The sequence below is a fragment of the Scyliorhinus torazame genome, chromosome 9 (assembly GCF_047496885.1).
Source record: "Scyliorhinus torazame isolate Kashiwa2021f chromosome 9, sScyTor2.1, whole genome shotgun sequence".
Lineage (NCBI taxonomy): Eukaryota > Metazoa > Chordata > Chondrichthyes > Carcharhiniformes > Scyliorhinidae > Scyliorhinus > Scyliorhinus torazame.
The window spans coordinates 19,822,539-19,846,558 of record NC_092715.1 but is presented as its reverse complement, the minus strand read 5'-3'; the positions used below and the strand labels follow the sequence as shown (position 1 = coordinate 19,846,558).

At 52.8% G+C, this 24,020-nt stretch overlaps 1 protein-coding gene across 3 annotated transcripts in view; it reads left to right on the top strand.

The window, feature by feature from the left end:
- Positions 1-24,020, top strand: part of LOC140429092 (sialic acid-binding Ig-like lectin 15) — a 72,271-nt gene that overhangs the window by 21,665 nt on the left and 26,586 nt on the right. For 2 of the 3 annotated variants that reach the window (XM_072515655.1, XM_072515656.1), the window contains exons 1-2: positions 8,782-8,856; positions 10,485-10,877. In XM_072515655.1, the coding sequence (XP_072371756.1) occupies positions 8,790-8,856; positions 10,485-10,877 (460 nt within the window). In that variant the 5' untranslated portion in view covers positions 8,782-8,789. Of the gene's footprint in view, positions 1-8,781; positions 8,857-10,484; positions 10,878-24,020 lie in introns of those variants that run through there. The other variant, XM_072515657.1, reaches the window with a different exon arrangement.

The following is a 24,020-nucleotide window of genomic DNA, read 5'->3' as shown; positions in this document are numbered from 1 at the left end:
GGGTGAGCTGGAGGAGAAGTACGGGCTCCCCCCGGAGGACACCTTCAGGTACTTACAGGTAAGGGCGTTTGCCAGACGGCAGGTGGTGGAATTCCCATGGCTACTGCCACACACAGTACAGGACAGGGTGCTCTCGGGGGGGGTGGGTGGGGAAGATCTCAGAAACTTACCAGGTGATGCAGGAGGAGGAGGAGGAGGCCTCGGTGGTGGAGTTGAAAGGTAAGTGGGAGGAGGAGTTGGGAGAGGAGATCGAAGAGGGGACGTGGGCAGATGCCCTAGGGAGGGTGAATTCTTCCTCTTCGTGCGTAAGGCTCAGCCTCATACAGTTTAAGGTGCTGCACAGGGCACACATGACCGGGACAAGGATGAGCCGGTTCTTTGGGGGTGAGGACAGGTGTGTTAGGTGCTCAGGGAGCCCAGCAAATCACGCCCTTATGTTCTGGGCATGCCCAGCGCTGGAGGAATTTTGGAAGGGCGTAGCGAGAACGGTGTCGAGGGTGGTCGGATCCAGGGTCAAACCGGGCTGGGGGCTCGCAATATTTGGGGTGGCAGAGGAGCCGGGAGTGCAGGAGGCGAAAGAGGCCGGAATTCTGGACTTTGCGTCCCTGGTAGCCCGGCGAAGGATTCTCCTTCAGTGGAAAGATACGAGGCCCCCAAGTGTGGAATCCTGGATCAGCGATATGGCAGGGTTCATTAAATTGGAGAGGGTGAAATTCGCCTTGAGAGGGTCGGTACAAGGGTTCTTTAGGCGGTGGCAACCGTTCTGGCAGAACGCTAGACATTGGTCAATGGCAGCAGCAGCTCGGGGGGGGGGAGGGTTTACTTTATTTTTGTTTCTGTTATTTACACTGGAGGGTCTGAGGGGGTGTATACACCTGTTGTGTTAAGTCGGGGTGTTAATGTTAATTTATTATTTAGGTACGGGGGGGGGGTTTGGGGGGTTGCTTTTCTAGATTGTGCTTTGTACTTAACCCTGTTGGGTTCTTTTTTCTTTCTCATTTTGTTATTGATATTTTATGAAAACCTTTAATAAAAATTATTTTTTTAAAAGAAGTTCCGTAGCGGTTCGATTGATTCGTGGGGAGCAAGGGTGTTAGGATGCTGGTGCACAATTAACACACTCCTATACATCGTGCGACACACTACAGGTCAAATACACGCTGTCTGCTGATTTCCCCATTGCCGTCTGCAGCCAGTCGTACACAAGCTGTTGATTTGCTGCGAACATCGGAAGTAGGGTGTGGCCATCTAAAATGGCCGCTCGCATAGATCGCTGGGAAATTTGGCCAAGCCTCAGCACAGACAGGCTGCCGCCTGCAAATAAATAAAAGCTGCAGCTCAGAATTATGCAGAAACTAACACAGGAGAAAGGCCATTATAAGACCATCCCGAGACAATGGGCTCCAGGTAGAAACTGACAATAAGTGGCAGACTCAGTGGCGCCTGCTTTTCTTATTTGGGAAGGCCTACGTGCTTCAGACACGAACGGCTATGGCCGACTGGGACCCGCCCAGCCATCAAGGTGTCCGCCCCCAATTGGTAGGGATCGATCAGGGTGATCGAGACCCTATCCGTCCATTGGACCTTCACCTGGGACCGCCCAAAAGGGTACGAAAGCTAGAAGGATAAAAGGTGCTGCGTAGCCCACCACTCGCTCTCTCGCCTGCAGCTTTCGGCAGCCAACAACAACGGTGAATCCGTCGCCAACCAAGAGGAGAACCATCCATGCCATCCACAGAGGGACCAGAGCCGAGGACACAGGCAACCAGCTACAAGAACTCCAGCACTGCCACACGACCAGATCCCAGAAAAGGCCATAGCTTCTCTGTACTTGCCATTCACCTGGAAGTTAAGTTAGGGTCGTTTATAAGTGTATAAGTTTATAGTCCAATGTGCATGAACGTGTGATTAATTAAGTAATTAACCATGTGTATATTAATAAACCATTATTGTACTGAACAACTTGTGAGATCGTTAGTCCACCGTGTAAGGGTTAAACACACACTGTGGTTTAGATAAAAGGAGCAACACTACTTGTACAATTCTGTCTTTGGTGTCGCGTTGGGTGTTCTGGTGCACAAATGATCCAACACGGCTGTAGATGGCACAACTCTGTTTTATTGTCTAAACAATGGTAACAACTAACTACTGGCTTGGGTTCGTACTTCACCAGCTAACCTGTGGACCCAGCCCTAGCACTATCTTGGTGAGGCACTCAGCACACGGTGTATGTCTGAGTGGCGCGCTGTGAGCTCTGTGCTCTGAGCTATCTCCTGGTAGAATGAGCGGGGACTGTGGTGTTCCCTGTTTTATAATGCGTGTGCTCTCACTGGTGATTGGCTGCGATGTTGTGTGTGTGCTGGTTGGTCCAACTGCCTGTCCATCAGTGTGTGTCTGATTGCACCATGATATGCTGATGTGGCTATCATGACATTTGGTAACTGCACTTCCCTTTTTATACTGTGGCAATGTAGTTCCCATACGGCACTGCGCAGTGAAATGATTCCTTCTGTGACATTTCGCACAGGTCTTGCTGAAGGCTGGGCACTTTGATATGCTGATGTGGATATCATGACATCCCCCCCTTTCACAAAGGATATGTGCCTACATAATAATAAATATAAATGTGTACTGAGTGCATCTGAGTATGTGTGTGCAATATTTACAACATGTACATGAGGCTAAACTATATACAGAGGAAGGTGTCAGGTGCAACAGAGCAATGAGGTTGTACCAATAACAGAACAAATGCAATCAGCAAACGACGAGAGAAAACTTCTGGAACAATGAACGACAAGAAAAGAAACTCGTTAACAGTACTGTAAAACAATTCAGTGAGTCCAATGTGCTAACAGGCTCATAAGTCAAGTCTCTCAGGTGGGCGACGAATTTGGGTTGACCTCCTCAAGGGTGGGTCAGGATCCACCGGCTGAGGAATGGGCCTGGTCACGGGCGAGAGAGGAAGAGGCAGAGTGGCAGGAAGCTCAACAAAGTTGACATCAGGGACAACAGGAGGGTGTGGCACAGGTGCATGATCTCGTAGCGAACGTGGAACCAGACGAAGGGCTCGCCGATTACGCCGGCGAATGGAGCCATCAGGCATACGAACCAGGAATGAGCGGGGAGCCACGTGGCGGAGAACCTCGGCGGTTGCCGACCATCCACCCTCCGGTAGGTGTATGTGGACGTTGTCTCCAGGCGCCAGGGCAGGAAGATCAGTCGCCCGAGCGTCATGTGCCACCTTCTGCTGAGCACGCTGTTGTTGCATCCTTCGCAATACTGGAGCATGGTCGAGGTCAGGAACATGAATGGACAGCACAGTGGTCCTGAGGGTGCGACCCATCAACAGCTAGGCTGGCGAGTGGCCCGTGGACAGTGGGGCCGAGCGATAGGCCAGCAGGGCTAAACAGAAGTCAGATCCGGCATCAGCAGCCTTGCAGAGGAGCCACTTCACAATGTGGATGCCCTTTTCTGCCTTGCCATTCGCCTGAGGATGCAAGGGACTGGACGTCACGTGTGTGAAGTTGTATAAAGTGGCAAAGGAAGACCATTCTTGGCTCGCAAAGCAAGGTCCGTTGTCAGACATGACGGTGAGCGGAATTCCATGGCGAGCAAAGGTTTCTTTGCATGCCCGGATGACAGCTGATGACGTCGTGTCGTGCAGGCGTATGACCTCCGGATAACTTGAGACGTAGTCAATAAGAATAACGTAGTCCCTGCCGAGTGCATGAAAGAGGTCCACGCCCACCTTCGCCCAGGGGGACGTGACCAACTCCTGGGGCTGACGGGTCTCAGGGGGTTGCGCCGGCTGAAACCTCTGGCAGGTGGGGCAGTTGAGCACCATGTTGGTGATGTCCTCGCTGATACCCGGCCAGTACACAGCCTCTTGGGCCCTCCGCCTGCACTTTTCAACCCCGAGGTGGCCTTCGTGCTGTTGAAATGAAATTCGCTTATTGTCACAAGTAGGCTTCAATGAAGTTACTGTGAAAAGCCCCTAGTCGCCACATTCCGGTTGTTCGAGGACAAGCCGGTGCATGCTATGTGGGATCACGATCCGGTCCAACTTCAAGAGGACACCATCAATGACGGCCAAGTCGCCCCGGACGTTGTAAAATTGTGGGCACTGCCCCTTGAGCCACCCTTCCGTCATGTGGTGCATCACACGCTGTAGAAGGGGGTCAGCCGCAGTCTCACGGCGAATGTGGGCCAGATGTGCATCAGTGGCCAGCGGACTGGCCGATGCGAAGGCTACCTGTGCGTCGACCTGACAAACGAACCCCTCGGAGTCGGGCGGTGTGTTGACCGCCCTGGACAGAGCATCCGCGATGATGAGATCCTTCCCCGGGGTGTAAACAAGTTGGAAGTCGTACCACCGGAGCTTGAGCAGAATGCGCTGGAGGCGAGGGGTCATATCGTTGAGGTCCTTCTGAATGATGCCGACCAGGGGGCGATGGTCGGTCTCCACAGTGAACTGCGGAAGACCGTATATATAGTCGTGAAACTTGTCGATGCCAGTCAACAGGCCTAGGCACTCCTTCTCAATCTGCGCACAGCACTGTTCTGTGGGGGTCATGGCCCGCGACACATAGGCGACCGGAGCCCATGATGCGGTGTCGTCCCGTTGCAGGAGTACCGCCCCAATGCCGGACTGGCTGGCGTCAGTTGAGATCTTTGCTTCCCGAGTGGTACCGAAAAACGCCAATACCGGGGCGGTGGTGAGCTTGATCTTGAGCTCCTCCCGTTCACTCTGGAGTTCGGGCAGCCACTGGAATTCCGTTGTCATTTTTGACGAGGTGGCGAAGAGCAGTCGTGTGCGAAGCAAGTTTAGGAATGAACCTCCCCAGGAAGTTGACCATCCTGAGAAAGCGCAGCACTGCCTTCTTGTCTGACGGCTGCTGCATGGCTGCGATGGCTGCCACTTTGTCAGCATCCCAACTGGGAGATGTGGTCCCCCAAAAACTTTAGCTCAGTCTGGCCAAAAGAGCACTTGGCTCGGTTAAGGTGCAGGCCCTGATCCTGGATCCGTGCAAAGACACGCTGGAGACGACTGATGTGCTCTTGTGGTGTGGTGGACCAGATGATAACGTCGTCCACACAGACGTGTACCCCTTCGATGCCCTCCATCATCTGTTCCATGATGCGATGGGACACTTCGGAGGCTGAGATGATGCCGAATGGCATCCTGTTGTAGCAGTAGCTGCCAAATGGAGTGTTGAAAGTGCACAGCTTCCTGCTGGACTGATCCAGTTGAATCTGCCAAAAGCCCTTTGAGGCATCAAGCTTGGTGAATATTTTTGCCCGAGCCATCTCGCCATTTCTTCTCATTTGGGTGTGGGGTAGTGTTCCCTAATAATGTTGTGATTCAAATCTTTTGGGTCGATACAGATCCGGAGCTCGCCGGAGGGCTTCTTGACGCACACCATGGAGCTGACCCATGGTGGGGGCTCCGTGACCCGGGAAAGCACTCCTTGGTCCTGCAGGTCCTGCAGCTGCTGCTTGAGGCGGTCCTTGAGTGGTGCTGGGACTACGTGGTGCGTGAATGACCGGGGTGACGTCCGGTTTGAGCCGTATTTTGTACGTGTAGGGCAGTGTGCCCATGCCCTCGAAAACCTCCTGGTTGTGGGCGAGGAGTGGAGTGGAGCTGCGCCCTAAAGTCTGCATCCGGGAAGTCGGACGTGCCTTCTGGAGACAGAGTGTGTAGCTGCCGAACGAGCTGGAGGATCTTGCACGCCTGTGCGCCTAACAGAGAGTCCTTCGAGGATCCAACGGTTTCAAATGATAATGTGGCTTTGTGTGAGTTGTGTGTAACTTCGAGCTGGCAGGACCCCGTGGTCGGGATGTCGTTTCCATTGTAGTCAACCAGCTGACAGTGGGATGGCAGAATCGGTGGTTTAACCTTCAAGGTCTGGAAGGCTGACCATGCGAGGAGATTGGCGAAAGTGTCCAGGCGAAATGTGATCTGTGATCGGTTGACCGTTAGGGTGGCACACCACTCATCGCCCAGATCAATGCTGTGCACTGGCAGCGGCTGGTGGTTCCGACTTGGGGACATCCGGTTCTTGTGGATTACCGCAACGCGGAAGGGCTCCCTGTCTTCGATATCGCTGGTCTGCATACTATCTGGATTTGACTCAGTGAAGGTGGGCTGAATCGCCCGCACGTCCCTGCGAGGATGGCGGAATTGTTGGGAGTTGGCAGGTTGAGCTGCTCGACAGCAGGCAGCATAGTGGCCCATCCTGCCACAGCGGAGGCATTGTCGCGCTTTGGCCGGACATTGCCGCTTTAAGTGGGTAGAGCCACAGTTGCCACACGTTGTGACATCATGGCGTTCGTTGCGTTCGTTGCGCCACTGCACATGCACGGTGCGGTCCTGCGTAGAGCGCGCCTGCACATCACGTCCCTCTGTGTCAACGTCCCCTCTTTTGGCGCGTACAGGTGCGGGAGGCCTCGGAAAGCGCGCAAAATGGCCGCCCTCGTCCAGGCCGCGGGCCGGGAGGAACTCGATCGACTGGACCCGCTCCGCCTCGTGGGGCCCGTGCCGTGCCGTTTCGGCCGCCTGGATTTGGGAGTATCGACTGGTCGCGTTCTCATGGAGGACGCAGGTCTCGATGGTAGTCGCTAGGGTGAGGCGCTTTATTTTAAGGAGCTGCTGGCGTAGGGTGTCCGAGGTGACCCTAAAAACTATCTGATCCAGTATCATGGAGTCGGAGGTGGCCCCATAGCCGCAGGACTGCGCGAGGATTCGGAGGTGTGTTAAGTAAGATTGGAAAGGCTCATCCTTACCCTGCAGGCGCTGCTGGAATAGGTACCTCTCGAAGCTCTCATTGACTTCCACGCTGAAGTGTTCATCGAACTTCAGAAGCACCGCCTTATATTTTGTTTTGTCCTCGCCTTCCGCCAATGCCAGGGACTTATAGATGTGGAAGGGATGTTGCCGCGCCATGGAGAGGAGGAGGGCGATCTTCCTGGTGTCCGATGCATTCGCCCTGGCTGTGGCTTCGAGGAAGAGCTGGAAGCGCTGTTTAAACAGCTTGAAAATGAAAAATGAAAATCGCTTATTTTCACAAGTAGGCTTCAAATGAAGTTACTGTGAAAAGCCCCTAGTCGCCACATTCCGGCGCCTGTTTGGGGAGGCTGGTACGGGAATTGAACCGTGCTGCTGGCCTGCCTTGCTCTGCTTTCAAAGCCAGCAATTTAGCCCTGTGCTAAACAGCCCCAGTGTACGTCAAGATTACCAGCGATTCGGAGCGGCTGCGGCGGGCTGATGTTTTCCATGGAGCAGGATGGCGGATTTCTGAAAGGTTGCAGGTAGGTCTCACAGTCGCTGGTTAGCGTCCAACCCTGGTACCATGTCGTGTTGGGTGTTCCAAATGATCCAACACGGCTGTAGATGGTACAACTTTGTTTTATTGTCTAAACAACGGTAACAACTAACTGTTGGCTTGGGTACGTGCTTCACCAGCTCACCTGTGGACCCAGCCCTATCACTATCTTAGTGAGGCATTCAGCACATGGTCTATGTCTGAATGTGAGCTCTGTGCTCTGAGCTATCTCCTGGTAGAATGAGCGGGAACTGTGGTGTTCCCTGTTTTATAGTGCGTGTGCTCTCACTGGTGATTGGCTGCGAAGTTATGTGTGTGCTGGTTGGTCCAACTACCTGTCCATCAGTGTGTGTCTGATTGCACCATGATATGCTGATGGGGCTATCATGACATTTGGTAACTGCACTTCCCTTTTTATACTGTGGCAATGTAGTTCCCGTATGGCACTGCGCAGTGAAATGATTCCGTCTATGACATTTCGCACAGGTCTTGCTGAAGGCTGGGCATTTTTTCACTGGGCGGGGGAGGCCACAGCTTTTACGTATTGCGTTGTGTGCAAAATGCCACCGTCGGGAGCACGCCGTTTTTTCAAGTGCGCCACAGTAGCAGCCTGAGATCTGTTACGAAACATTCAATTGTTTTGCCTGCTTTCTGGACTCTTTTTCGGAATGCCAGGTGCCAGGTTGCCCATGCCAAGTATCGGGCCTGGGGATGCCCGCCCTTAATGAAATGAAATGAAAGGAAAATCGCTTATTGTCACAAGTAGGCTTCAAACGAAGTTACTGTGAAAAGCCCCTAGTCGCCACATTCCGGCGCCTGTTCGGGGAGGCTGGTACGGGAATTGAACCGTGCTGCTGGCCTGCCTTGGTCTGCTTTAAAAGCCAACGATTTAGCCCAGTGCTAAACCATCCGTAAGAGATGGGGTGATGGGAAGTTCAAAGACCACCTCTGTTGGGTGCAATGGGTGGGGGGGGGGGGGGGATGTCCGCGAATACTCTCCCTGCATGGGGAGCTGAGCACGTCAGTGCGGGAAAGGATGGAAATGAAATGAAATGAAAATCGCTTATTGTCACAAGTAGACTTCAAATGAAGTTACTGTGAAAAGCCCCTAGTCGCCACATTCCAGCGCCTGTTCGGGGAGGCTGGTACGGGAATCGAACCGTGCTGCTGGCCTGCCTTGGTCTGCTTTCAAAGCCAGCGATTTAGTCCTGTGCTAAACAGCCCTTGTGTGGCCCCCGTGACTTTTTTGTCCCGTTAAGCTATGCCCATTAACCCCGTTTGTCTCTCTACAATTTTTCTGGTACTTGTCTTTAATGAAACAGATTTCCTGTTATTCAGTGAATTCAGGAAGCTTTCTTATCCATTTGGGGTGATTTCACAAGAGGTGAAGAAACATCTTGGGTAATTCCTACATTTCAGTGTCAATAGACAAGGAGCAGTGAGTGAGAGAGATGAAAGACTGAAGGTATGGCGATGGCTTCTGTCTACGTTCGGCTCTCCACACTCCTGCTGTCGATCCCGGTGCTGGGTTACAGTAAGTGCTTCTTTCTAATAATTCTTCAAGGTTGTTTTGAATTGTGCTTTTTATTACTTCACTGCAGGGTCTAGAGTGGGTGACGCCCAAAGCAGAGTTGGTGGAATGGGACGGGGTAAAAAGATTGGGCAGATTTGAGAGCAAGGTGCAAAGAACATAATCCAGGACTAGACCATTCAGCACCCCATCCCCTCCCCCCTGCAGCCTGAGCCCCCTCCCCTCCCCCCTGCAGCCTGAGCCCCCTCCCCTCCCCCCTGCAGCCTGAGCCCCCTTCCCTCCCCCCTGCAGCCTGAGCCCTGATTCAATGATTGGGGTCTGAATTCCATTCCCTTGCCTTGGTTCCATATCGCTCAATATATTTACCAAACAGAAAGCATCTCAATTCTGATATTTTCAATTGACGCCCAGCATCGACAGCTAATTTTTTGTGGGGAGGGAGATCACTCAATTTTTCCCAAGGTTTCAATGACATCTTGACATCAGCCTAGCTCTAATTTTAAGGCAGTGTTGAACTCCCCCCATCAGGGGAACAAATTAAAGGGACAGTCCTCGGGGGGGGGGGGGGGGGGGACCGCCTTAAACAAAAAGCGATTCACAAATGAAACTTAAAACATCAATATGTGATTTAAAGGATCAATAAGGTACCCCAATACCCGGCGGTGCCCAACGGGCATGGAAGGCCTCAAGGGTGCCAGTGGACACCCCATGCTCCCCCTCCAGGGACACCCGGCTGCAAATGTAGCCACGGAAGATGGGCAGACAGCCGGGCTGGACAAGGCCCTCGATTGTCCGCTGCCTGGACCTGTTGACACTCTATGAAATCCTGAAGTCAAATGAGAAAATGCTGGAAAACCTCAGTACGTCTGGCAGCATCTGTAAGGAGAGAAAGAAGCAAACAGTTCGAGTCCAGAGGACCCTTTGTCAAAGGGTTCATCTGGACTCGAAACGTTAGCTCTTTGGTGAAATTAGAATTCAATACAAATCTGGAATTAAAAGCCTAACGATGGCTCATCTGGTTCACTGACGCCCATCAAATTTCATAGAATCCCTCCAGTGCAGAAAGCCTGCACACCCACCCTCTGAAAGACCACCCTACCTAGCCCCACTCCTCCGCCCTATCCCCATAAGCCCACCCCACCTAACCTGCACATCTTCGGACTGTGGGAGGAAACCGGAGCACCCGGAGGGAACCCACGCACACACGGGGAGGACGTGCAGACTCCGCGCAGACAGTGACCCAAGGCCGGGAATTGAACCTGGGTCCCTGACGCTGTGAAGCTGCAGTGCTAACCACTGTGTCGCCCAAGGGAAGGAAATCTGCCCTCCGTACCTGGTCTGGCCTACATGTGACTCCAGACCCACAGCAACGTGGCTGACTCTTAAATGACCTCGGCCATGGGCAATAAATGCTGGCCCAGCCAACGACATCCACAGCCCATGAACAAATTTTTTTTTTTAAACGAGCAAGCCAGCACTGCCACTGAATCAGGATTGGACAATCGCAGTCTGACGAGATGATGTATCTATTTTCACTCTGTAACAGACTCAGTATATTGAGCCTCACAGTTTGTATTTGACACACTGCTGTCTGTCCCTGTGCTGTTTTAATATTCTCTCTCTCCGCACAGGGTATTCTCAGAATGGTTGGACAATGACAGTGGCGGATGTTGTGAGTGCTGGGGAAGGGGGGACGGCTATCCTGCCGTGTGCCTTCACCCACCCCCCACCCCCTGATCGGAGCGTCAACGGCTCCGTGATGTGGTTCACCTCTGGCCCAGTGAATGGACTGATTTTCCAATGTACATATCCTGGTACAGACCCTTCAGAGGGTGAGCCGTGTGAGAGTGGGAAGCAGCAGGATGCTGGGAGTCGATTCCGATTCGTGGGCAATCTCAGCAACAACGATGTCTCAATAATGATGGAGCGACTGAGCCGGGCGGACAGTAATGTTTATCGCTGCCGTGTGGAGCTCAATATCGCCAAATTTCACACACCGAAAGGAACCATTGTGAAAGTGAGAGGTGAGTATCGATGTTCAGGGTGGCAGCTGCCCCCTCCACCTCCAGTTCAGCGGGTAGATCCGCCCAAACGGTCGGGTAGGTGATTTATTTTGCTCCAAACGGTTTATAAATGGGACACATTTCCATTGGCCTGATTGGATGGTCTTTCAGTGCACTGAAAGGCCTTTCAGGTAGAACGCTCTGATTGGCTTCTCAGGGATTCCAGGGAGGTGCTTCAGCGCAGTGAGCGGCATCAGGGATAGACAGAGTGTGAAAGGGAGTGAGAGAGTCAGAGTGAAAAAGAGCCAGAGAGAGTGAGGGGATAGGGGGAGAGAGCTCTTTCAGAGTGGGGAAAGGAGAGAAAGATAGAGGGCGGGATTCTCCGCAAACTGGCGCAATGTCCGCTACCCGGCGCCAAAACCGGCGCGGATCACTCCGGCGTCAGGTCGCCCCAAAGGTGCGGAATTCTCCGTACCTTTAGGGGCCAAGCCCTCACCTTGAGGGGCTAGGCCCGCGCCTGAGTGATTTCCACCACGCCAGCCGGCGCCGAAAGGACTTCGCTGGGCGACGCATGCGCGGGAGCGTCAGCGGCTGCTGACGTCATCCCCACGCATGCACAGGGGAGGGGGTCTCTTCCACCTCCGCCATAGTGAAGACCATGGCGAAGGCGGAAGAAGAAGAGTGCCCCCACGGTGGGCCCAATCGTGGGCCAGGCCACCGCGGGGGCACACCGCGGGGCCAGATCGCCCCGCGCCCCCCCCCCCCCCAGGACCCCGGAGCCCACCTGCGCCGCCTTGTCCCGCCGTTCAAAAGGTGGTTTAATCCACGCCGGCGGGAGAGGGTTGACAGCGGCGGGACTTCGGCCCATCGTGGGCCGGAGAATCGCCGGGGGGGAGCCCGCCGACCGGCGCGGCACGATTCCCGCCCCCGCCGAATCTCTGGTGGCGGAGAATTCGGGACACGGCGGGGGCGGGATTCACGCCAGCCCCCGGCGATTCTCCGACCCGGTGGGGGGGGGTCGGAGAATCGCGCCCAGAGAGTCAGAGTGGGGAAAGGAGAGATAGAGATTCAGGGTGGGTATTAAGACTCAGGAAACCGAACGGGAGGGTGAACATCTGTTTATTATCAATCACAAAAAGTCTGCCGATGGCTGCAAATATAGACACAGACTAAAGTTCCGTTGGGACAACCAACATGCCGGTCCCTGGCTGGGCCGGCCTTTATACTGGGTTCTTGTGAGCCCCAGCTGACCTGGCCTCCGCCCACTAGCGGGAAGCTCAGATCCCACGAGTCCCACAGGGAGATCAATCAGAGTATTCCCGTGGGCCTCGCGGGGATTATTAGACCCCTCAAGTCTGAAAGACCCCCCCTCTGCACCCACCTGAGGAGGTCTTCTGCTGTGCCGCTTCACACATGGTTGTGCTTCCGCCAGTGGCGGGCCTGGGTCAGGTGACATTTTTCGAGACAACCTCTGGAGGGATACAGCCGGGGGGGAGGGGGGACGGGGGGGGGGTGGAGTGGGGGGTGTCTGCTCCGGACACAACATCGTCTGTGAGCGTGGACGCTTTGGCATCCAGCTCCAACCCTAAATTGTCATCACCTTGATGGCCTGGGCTTTGAATCACGGTGGGCTACATTCCTTGGCTCTGGGATGGTCCATGAGGCGGTGGAGGTGCCAGCGTCTCTCTGGCCGGGCACCCTCTGAGGTGCAATCTCAAGATGGTCAATGTGCTGAAGCAAGGTCTTCCCTTGGGTCTCGACCTGATAAGATACGGGCCCAGTTTTCTCCAACCCACTCCCCGGGAGTCAAAGGGCGCCGACTCTAAAATTCCGGACAAAAATAATTGAAAACGTCTCCCAACTTCCTGTGGTCATGATACTTCCTTTGCATATCGAGTCGCAACCCGGTTTTTTGCCCAAACTTGGGTAAGTCAGACTTAAGCGGGTTATGAGGCATCAGCTTGCCACTAGGGTCGCATCGTCAGCATACTTGTCGATTGAGTGGGAACCAAAGTTTGCCACGTAGTCGTGTGTGTGCAGGGAGTGTAGTAGGGGGCTAAGTACGAACCCTTGCGGGGCGCTGGTGTTGAGGACTATTGTGGTGGAGGTGTTGTTGTTCATTCTTACTGATTGTGCTAAAAGCGGTGGTCAGAGGAGAGCTGATCTCCATTGGGGCCCACAAAAGGAAAACAGAGACCAAGGAAAGGGAAAGATTACTGGGGGAGATTTTAAGGGTGGATAGGGAATTTGCAGAGACCCCGGAGGAGGAATTGTACAGGGAGAGGAGACGACTCCAGACGGAATTTGACCTTCTGACCACCAGAAAGGCGGAGGTACTGTGGAGGAAGGCACAGGGGAGGAGGTATGAATATGGGGAAAAGGCGAGTCGCCTGTTGGCTCATCAATTGCGAAAGAGGGCAGCAGCGAGGGAGATAGGAGGAATTAGAGACGAAAGGGGAGACACGGTGCGAAGGGCAGGAAAGATAAATGAGGTGTTCAAGACCTTCTATGAGGAACTGTATAGGTCTCAACCCCCAGAGGGAGAGGAGGGGATGCGGCAGTTCCTGGACCAATTGAGGTTCCCGAAAGTGGAGGAGCGGGGGGTGGTAGGCCTGGGGGCACCGATTGGGGTGGACGAGGTTATTAAGGGACTGGGAAGCATGCAAGCAGGGAAGGCCCCAGGACCAGACGGGTTCCCGGTGGAGTATTACAGAAAATATGTGGACTTGTTGGCCCCGTTGATGGTGAGGACATTCAATGAGGCCAGGAAAGGGGGGACTCTACCCCCGACGATGTCGGAGGCGACGATATCGTTAATTTTGAAGAGGGATAAAGATCCGTTGCAGTGCGGGTCCTATAGACCCATTTCATTGTTGAACGTGGACGCCAAATTGTTGGCAAAGGTACTGGCATCGAGGATAGAGGACTGTGTCCCGGGGGTGGTGCACGAAGACCAGACAGGGTTCGTAAAAGGGAGACAACTGAATGTTAACGTGCGACGACTATTAGGGGTGATAATGATGCCCCCAGTGGAGGGGGAGGCAGAGATAGTGGCGGCAATGGACGCAGAGAAGGCATTTGATAGGGTGGAGTGGGAGTATTTATGGGAAGTGTTAAGGACGTTTGGGTTTGGGAACGGGTTTATTAGCTGGGTTAGACTTCTTTATGGGGCTCCAACGGCAAGCGTAGTTACAGGTCGACATAGATCGGAGTATTTCCGACTATATAGGGGAACAAGACAGGGATGCCCGCTGTCTCCATTGTTGTTCGCGTTGGCAATTGAACCTCTGGCCATGGTGTTGAGAGACTCCAGGAAATGGAGAGGGGTGATTAGAGGGGGAGAAGAACACCGAGTCTCGTTATATGCGGATGACCTATTGTTATACGTGTCGGACCCAGCGGGGGGAATGATAGAGGTTATGCGAATTTTGAGGGGGTTTGGGGATTTCTCGGGGTATAGGCTAAACATGGGGAAGAGTGAATTATTTGTGATACATCCAGGGGACCAGAGTAGAGAGATAGAAGGCTTGCCTCTAAGGAAAGTGGAAAGAAACTTCCGATACCTGGGGATTCAGATCGCTAGGAGTTGGGGAACCTTGCACAGACTTAATCTGACACGGTTGGTAGAACAAATGGAGGAGGACTTCAAGAGATGGGACATGCAGCCTCTATCGCTGGCGGGCAGGGTGCAAGCAATTAAGATGATGGTCCTCCTGAGGTTCTTATTTGTATTTCAATGTCTCCCTATACTAATCACTAAGACCTTTTTTAATAAAATAGACAGGAGCATCACGAGCTTCGTGTGGGCAGGGAAAGTTCCGAGAGTAAGGAGGGGGTTCCTTCAGCGTAGTAGGGACAGAGGAGGATTGGCACTACCGAACTTGGGCGATTACTATTGGGCCGCCAATGTGGCAATGATACGTAAATGGATGATGGAGGGTGAGGGAGCGGCGTGGGAAAGACTGGAGAGAAAGTCCTGTAAAGGGACGAGTTTAGAGGCGCTGGTGACGGCGCCGCTACCGATCTCACCTAAAAAGTTTACCACGAACCCGGTGGTGGCGGCAACATTGAATATCTGGGGACAGTGGAGGCGACAGAGAGGGGTGCGTGGAGCCCTGGTGGGGTCCCCAATCAGGAACAACCATAGGTTCGCCCCAGGAAGAATGGATGGAGGATTTCAGAGCTGGTTCCAGTTGGGAATTAGGAGGGTGGGAGATTTATTTATAGATGGGACTTTTGCGAGCTTGGGAGCATTGGAGGAAAAGTATAAGTTGCCCCGGGGAAATTTCTTGAGATATATGCAGGTGACGGCGTTTACTAGACAACAGGTGAGGGAATTTCCGTTGCTCCCGACACAGGGGATACAGGACAGGGTGCTTTCAGGGGTGTGGGTCGGAGAGGGCAAGGTGTCAGAGATTTACCGAGAGATGAGGGAAGAGGGGGAGGAGTCGGTGGGCGAACTAAAAGGAAAGTGGGAAGAAGAACTAGGGGAGGAGATAGAGGAGGGTATGTGGGCTGATGCCCTAAGCAGGGTAAATTCCTCTTCCTCATGCGCCAGGCTTAGCCTGATTCAATTTAAGGTGCTACATAGAGCACACATAACGGGGGCAAGATTGAGCAGGTTCTTTGGAGTGGAGGACAAATGTGGGAGGTGTGGCGGGAGCCCGGCAAACCACGCACATATGTTTTGGGCGTGCCCGGCACTGGAAGGGTATTGGAAGGGAGTGACGGGAGTGATTTCGCAGGTGGTGAAGGCCCGGGTCAAACCAGGCTGGGGGTTAGCTCTATTTGGAGTTGCGGAAGAGCCGGGAGTGCAGGAGGCGAAAGAGGCCGACGTTGTGGCCTTTGCGTCCCTAGTAGCCCGGCGCAGGATCCTACTCATGTGGAAGGAGGCGAAACCCCCCGGACTGGAGGCCTGGGTAAATGATATGGCGGGGTTTATTAAACTGGAGCAGATAAAGTTTGCCCTGAGAGGATCGGCTCAAGGGTTCACCAGGCGGTGGGAGCCATTTCTCGACTACCTAGGGGAACGTTAGAGGGAAGACGGATGACAAGCAGCAGCAACCCGGGGGGGGGGGGGGGGGGGGGGGGGGGGGGGGGAGGGGGGGGAGGGGGGGGAGGAGGCTCAGTTGAGATAGGTCAATGTGATAGGGGTTTTGTTACTTGTGTATTGTTTAAAATTTCTGTATTGTTATTGTTGCGTTTGCTTTGTAAGAGGGGAAAAATTGTTGTTTGGGAAAAAATTTTCAATAAAACATTTATAAAAAAAAAAATTCTTACTGATTGTGGTCTGGTGGTCAGAAAATCGAGGATCCAGTTGCAGAGGGAGGAGCCAAGTCCTAGGTTTTGGAGCCTTGCTGTGAGCTTGGCTGGGATTATGGTGTTGAAGGCGGAGCTGCAGTCTACAAATAGGAGTCTGATGTAGGAGTCCTTGTTGTCGAGGTGTGGTTTGTGGTTGGATTTGGGTGAGGATGGTGATGGCGGCCATTTTGGGTGCACCTGGAACCAAGGTAGGCCTGGAGTCAGCTCAATCTCCTCATGAGGTGGATGTGGCAGATAAAGAGGGGGAAGGGTTCAGAGACCCCCCCTGTCAGGATGGTCAGGTGGCACATGGGGGATTCGCTCACTTGAAGAGCATGAATGCCGTCGTAATCTTCTTGCAGCAGACGCAGCTGAGTGTTGTAATAATAATCTCTATTAGTGTCACAAGTAGGCTTACATTAACACGTCAATGAAGTTACTGTGAAAATCCCCTAGGCGCCACACTCCGGCGCCTGTTCGGGTACACAGAGGGAGAATTCAGAATGTCCAATTCACGTAACAGCACATCTTTGGACTGTGGGAGGAAACCGGAGCACCCGGAGGAAACCCAAGCAGACACGGGGAGAACGTGCAGACTCCGCACAGATAGCGACCCAAGCCGGGAATCGAACCTGGGGCCCTGGTGCTGTGAAGTAACAGTGCTAACCACTGTGAAAGGTCTGACACTGGAAGTTCCGAAAAACAAAGGGACCTTGGCGTGTTTGTCCGTAGATCTCTAAAGGCAGAAGGGGAGGTTAATAGGGTGGTGAAAAAGGGCATAGGGACACTTGCCTTTATCAATCGTGGCATTTTTACACGTACATAAAAAGCAAGAGGGAAGCCAGGGAAAGGGTTGGCCCACTGAAGGATAGGCAAGGGAATCTATGTGTGGAGCCAGAGGAAATGGGTGAGGTACTAAATGAGTACTTTGCATCAGTATTCACCAAAGAGAATGAATTGGTGGATGTTGAGTCTGGAGAAGGGTGTGTAGATAGCCTGGGTCACATTGAGATCCAAAAAGACGAGGTGTTGGGCGTCTTGAAAAATATTAAGGTGGATAATATGGGCCTGATGGTATCTACCCCAGAATACTGAAGGAGGCAAGAGTAGAAATTGCTCAGGCCCTGACAGAAATCCTTGGATCCTCACTGTCCTGGAGGACTGGAGAATAGCCAATGTTGTTCCTTTGTTTAAGAAGGGTAGCAAGGATAATCCAGGGAACTACAGGCCGGTGAGCCTTAGATCAGTGGTAGGGAAATTACTGGAGAGAATTCTTCGAGACAGGACTTACTCCCATTTGGAAGCAAGTGGTCGTATTAGCGAGAGGCAGCACGGTTTTGTGAAGGGGAAGTTGTGTCTCACTAACTTGATAACGTTTTTCGAGGAGGTCACAAAGATGATTGATGCAGGTAGGGCAGTGGATGTTGTCTATATGGACTTCAGTAAGGCCTTTGACAAGATCCCTCATGGCAGACTGGTACAAAAGGTGAAATCACACGGGATCAGAGGTGAGCTGGCAAGATGGATACAGAACTGGCTAGGTCATAGAAGGCAGAGAGTAGCAATGGAAGGGTGCTTTTCGAATTGGAGGGCTGTGACCAGTGGTGTTCCACAGGGATCAGTGCTGGGACCTTTGCTCTTTGTAGTATATATATAAATGATTTGGAGCAAAATGTAACTGGTCTGATTCGTAAGTTTGCAGACGACACAAAGGTTGGTGGAATTGCGGATAGCGATGAGGACTGTCAGAGGATACAGCAGGATTTAGATCGTTTGGAGACTTGGGCGGCGAGATGGCAGATGGAGTTTAGTCCGGACAAATGTGAGGTAATGCATTTTGGAAGGTCGAATACAGGTAGGGAATATACAGTGAATGGTAGAACCCTCAAGAGTATTGACAGTCAGAGAGATCTAGGTGTACAGATCCACAGGTCACTGAAAGGGGCAACACAGGTGGAGACGGTATTCAAGAAGGCATACGGAATGCTTGCCTTCATTGACCGGGACATTGAGTATAAAAATTGGCAAGTCATGTTCCAGGGGCTGGTTTAGCACAGTGGGATTAACAGCTGGCTTGTAATGCAGAATAATTCCGGCAGCACAGTTCAATTCCCGTACCGGCCTCCCCGAACAGGTGTCGGAATGTGGCGACTAGGGGCTTTTCACAGTAACTTAATTGAAGCCTACTTGTGACAAAAAGCGATTATTATATTATTAGCTGCATAGAACCTTAGTTAGGCCACACTTGGAGTATAGTGTTCAATTCTGGTTGCCACACTGCCAGTTGGATGTGGAGGCTTTAGAGAGGGTGCAGAAGAGATTTACCAGAATGTTGCCTGGTATGGAGGGCATTAGCTATGAGGAGAGATTGAATAAACTTGGTTTGTTCTCACTGGAACGAAGGAGGTTGAGGGGCGACCTGATAGAAGTCTACCAAAATTATGAGGGGCATAGACAGAGTGGATAGTCAGAGACTTTTTCCCAGTGTAGAGGAGTCAATTACTAGGGGGCATAGGTTAAAGGTGCGAGGGGCAAGGTTTAGAGTAGATGTACGAGACAAGTTTTTTACACAGAGGGTGGTGGGTGCCTGGAACCCGCTACCGGAGGAGGTGGTGGAAGCAGGGACGATAGTGACATTTAAGGGGCATCTTGACAAATACATGAATAGGATGGGAATAGAGGGATACGGATCCAGGAAGTGTAGAAGATTGTAGTTTAGTCGGGCAGCATGGTCGGCGCAGGCTTGGAGGGCCGAAGGGCCTGTTCCTGTGCTGTACTTTTCTTTGTTCTTTGTTCTTTGGCATAGATTACAAATGACGTGGAGATGCCGGCGTTGGACTGGGGTGAGCACAGTAAGAAGTCTCACAACACCAGGTTAAAGTCCATACCTCTTCATTCACCTGAGGAAGGAGCAGTGCTCCGAAAGCTAGTGTTTGAAACAAACCTGTTGGACTTTAACCTGGTGTTGTAAGACTTCTTACATAGATTACAACAGCAGGGAGGTCATGTTGGAGTTGTATAGAACTTTAGTGAGGCCACAGCTGGAGCACTGTGTGCAATTCTGGTCACCACATTATAGGAAGGATGTGATTGCACTGGAGGGGGTGCAGAGGAGATTCACCAGGATGTTGCCTGGGGTGGGGAACATTAACGTTGTGAACAAAGGTTGGATAGGTCTGGGTTATTTTCTCTGGAGCAGAGGAGACTGAGGGGCGACCTGATCGAGGTGGACAAGATAGAGGGGCATGGACAGGGTGGATAGGGAGCAGCTGTTCCCCTTGGTTGAAGGGTTGGTTACGAGGGGGACACAAGTTCAAGGTGAGGGGTGGGAGATTTAGGGGCGAGTTTGAGGAAAAACACGTTTAACCAGCGAATGATGACAGTCTGGAACGCGCTGCCTGGGAGGGGGGTAGGGGCGGGTCTGGAACGCGCTGCCTGGGAGGGGGGGTAGGGGCGGGTCTGGAACGCGCTGCCTGGGAGGGGGGTAGAGGCGGGTCTGGAACACGCTGCCTGGGAGGGGGGGTAGGAGCGGGTCTGGAACGCGCTGCCTGGGAGGGGGGTAGGGGCGGGTCTGGAACGCGCTGCCTGGGAGGGGGGTAGGGGCGGGTCTGGAACGCGCTGCCTGGGAGGGGGGGTAGGAGCGGGTCTGGAACGCGCTGCCTGGGAGGGGGGTAGGAGCGAGTCTGGAACGCGCTGCCTGGGAGGGGGGGTAGGAGCGGGTCTGGAACGCGCTGCCTGGGAGGGGGGTAGGAGCGGGTCTGGAACGCGCTGCCTGGGAGGGGGGTAGGAGCGGGTCTGGAACGCGCTGCCTGGGAGGGGGGTAGGGGCGGGTCTGGAACGCGCTGCCTGGGAGGGGGGTAGGAGCGGGTCTGGAACGCGCTGCCTGGGAGGGGGGTAGGAGCGGGTCTGGAACGCGCTGCCTGGGAGGGGGGTAGGAGCGGGTCTGGAACGCGCTGCCTGGGAGGGGGGTAGGGGCGGGTCTGGAACGCGCTGCCTGGGAGGGGGGTAGGAGCGGGTCTGGAACGCGCTGCCTGGGAGGGGGGTAGGGGCGGGTCTGGAACGCGCTGCCTGGGAGGGGGGTAGGAGCGGGTCTGGAACGCGCTGCCTGGGAGGGGGGTAGGGGCGGGTCTGGAACGCGCTGCCTGGGAGGGGGGTAGGAGCGGGTCTGGAACGCGCTGCCTGGGAGGGGGGTAGAGGCGGGTCTGGAACGCGCTGCCTGGGAGGGGGGTAGGAGCGGGTCTGGAACGCGCTGCCTGGGAGGGGGGTAGAGGCGGGTCTGGAACGCGCTGCCTGGGAGGGGGGTAGGAGCGGGTCTGGAACGCGCTGCCTGGGAGGTTGGAAGAGGCGGGTTGCCTCACATCCTTTAAAATGTACCTGGATGAGCACTTGGCACGTCTTAGCGTTCAGGTCCATGGGCCCAGTGCTGGCAAATGGGATTAGGTAAGGAGGTCAGGGCCTTTCATGCGTCAGTGCAGACTCGATGGGCTGAAGGATCTCTTCAGCATTGTATTATTCTGTGATCATGGAGGGGCAGGGGTGACTACAGCTGCGTATTGGACCTGAGGATGGACAGGTTGAGTCCCTCATCCTTTGTAACTTCAGGGATGGCGAAAGAGTTGTTGTGTTTATGGAGCAGATGGGGAGTGGGGGGGGGGGGGGGGAGTTCTCCTTCTCTCACGTGCATCGGGTATACTCCCAAATAGACTTTTTTGTGGTGGGGGAAATCTGTACTCCTGGGAGTGATGGTGGATGAGTATACTGCGATAGTAATATCGGATCATGCGCCACATTATGTGGATGCGAGGATGGAGACTGGTCGCGACATGTCCACATTAACCCTTACTCATGTCCACATTAACCCTTACTCATGTCCACATTAACCCTTACTCATGTCCACATTAACCCTTACTCATGTCCACATTAACCCTTACTCATGTCCACATTAACCCTTACTCATGTCCACATTAACCCTTACTCATGTCCACATTAACCCTTACCAACTTTTACAGATGCACCATAGAAAGCATCCTATCTGGCTGCATCACAGCCTGGTATGGCAACTGCTCAGCCCAAGACCATAAGAAACTTCAGAGTCGTGAACACCGCCCAGTCCATCACACAAACCTGCCTCCCATCCATTCACTCCATCTACACTTTCCACTGCCTGGGGAAAGCGGGCAGCATAATCAAAGACCCCTCCCACCCGGCTTACTCACTCTTCCAACTTCTTCCATCGGGCAGGAGATACAGAAGTCTGAGAACACGCACGAACATACTCAAAAACAGCTTCTTCCCCACTGTCACCAGACTCTCTTTTGGACTGACCTCATAAATGACCCTCTTATGGACTGACCTCATTAACACTACACCCTGTATGCTTCACCCGATGCCAGTGCTTATGTAGTTACATTGTATATGTTGTGTTGCCCTATTATGTATTTTCTTTTATTCCCTTTTCTTCCCATGTACTGTTGAGCTGCTCGCAGAAAACTACTTTTCACTGTACCTCGGTACACGTGACAATAAACAAATCCAATCCAATCCAATCCCAGTGCCCCCCGTGGAGGTTAGACGTGGTGCCTCTGGCAGACAAGGAGTTCTGTGAGAGGGTAGACTCGGCCATAGGGAACTATGTAGACTTCAACCAGAATGGGGAAGCCTCACCCTCTACATTCTGGGAAGCGCTGAAGGTGGTGATCAGGGGGGGCGGTAATCTCACACAAGGCCCACAGGGACAAGATTGGGTTGGGAGGGTGGACAGGCAGAGGTTGGGTGACTCAATTGTCGAGGTGGACCGGTCGTACTCCATGGGCCCGACAAAGGAGCTGTCAGCGGAGGGAATGAGGTTAGGGATGGAATTTGATTTGGTATCGATTGGGAAGCCAGTGAAACAACTGCATCATTCAAGGAGTATTTTATGAGTAGAGAGGGGGGGGGGGGGGGGGGGGGCCTGCCAGCCATGTTAGCGAAGGCGTCAATCTCCCTGATCCCAAGGAAGGACAAGGATCCAGTGGAGTACGGGTCTTATCGCCCTATTTCTTTACTGAATACTGATGCTAAAGTGGTTGCGAAGGTTTTAGTGAATCATCTGGAAGGTTGTTTACCAGAGGTACTCTCTGAGGACCAGACTGGGTTTGTTAAGGGTCGACAAGTGTTGGCTAATATCCGGCAACTCTTGGATATGGTCATGTCCCCATCTAGGGGGAAGGTGTCTGAAGTATTCATCTCCAAAGACGCAGAGAAGGCTTTCGATTGGGTGGAGTGGAGGTGCTGGGACGATTTGGATTTGGTCCAATGTTTATTTCCTTGGTGAGACTGTTACATGGTGCTCCCATGGCGAGTGTCAGGACTGAGGCCCAGCGGTGGCATCTCTAAACTTCTGGAACCAAGTCAGGCAACATTTTAGATTAGGGGGCATGTCAGTAATGCCACCACCTGGGATAGATACAACGTCCAGGATTTGGAAGTGGGATTGGGTCGAGAGGATTAGGGATCTGTTTGTGAACGGTAGTTTCGCGTGACGTGAGGGGTTGATAGAAAAATATCAACTCCTGAGGGGGAGCGAGTTTCGATATCTGCCCATTGTCTCCCAAACGGAGAATCCCACTATCTCTAATTCTCCTTGTTTGGCCATTGGCCTAGAAAAACATCTGGTATACACTCTAGAAATTCCACCTGTGGCTCATGTAAACCTACATGCGAACATGTTTGGAATTCAGGCAATGTGCTGTGTGCGTGACTTAAACTTTACAAATACAGTGCGGATGTGGAACCGGGAACAATCCTGCATCGGACGTCCCTCTGACGTAGTGCTCTCCAAGCACGTTGGAAGAATAAACTGGTCAAACCTAAACCGGAGTCTCCAGTGTTTCATTCACGGAATTCCGCCACAACAAAACTATCAATTGCCCTAAATACCCCAGCTTGTTCGCTAATGTCCTTTCTGTCGTGTTGTTCACCCTGGGGTAACACGGACTGCAACACGATGCAGCTAGCTGATCAAGTATACACCAAACGTGGGCGTTGGTTCATTATAAGATTTATTGAACTCCAGTAACGAAGCACACAGCTGCCTGTGGATTGACTCTCTACTACTCTAACATTAACTATCTAGACCAGGCTAGCTCTGATCCACATGTAGAAGGTGTTGAATGATTGTACACCCTGACTGTCACTACACTTGTCACCAGTGGAAAGAGGCAGAGTGCTGATGCCTCGTGTGTTTTATAGGTGTAAGTCCCCCTCTGGTGTTCTGTCTGGTGATTGGTCGTGTTCTGTTCTGTGTATTGATTGGCTCACCTGGGTGTCTGTCACTGCCTGCTTTTAACTCATGATATGCATGGGTGCGTATTATGACACTTTCGGACGGAAATCAATCTGCCGTCCTTCCCTGGTCTCCAGATCCACAGCTCTTAACTGCCCTCTGAAATGGCCGATCAGTTTAAGGGCAATTAGGGATGGGCAATGAATGCTGGTCTCGCCCAGGAGGGAATAAAAAAAAGACCTCAACATTTGAGCGAAGGGAAATTAAAGTGATACTTCTGAGAATAGATGGAGCTAATGAGAAGTCTCTGGGCTGCCACATACTTCTGGGTGGTCCCAGCAGAAGTAATTAACTTTAAGACTTACAAGAGAATTCTTGGGAGAAGTAGGAAGCAAAACGGAACGCATAATATATAAAGTTGCAAACTATATTGTGAAGTTAATAGTGCTTATTTTATTCTTTGATGTAAAACAAAGTCACTTCTGTCAAAAGAAAACTGAAATCCCATGACTTAGATCGGGCGAAACAAGATATTCAGATTTTTAAAAATGTTAACATCCTCTAATCAGATTGCAAAGTCATCCAGACACTGATCATCC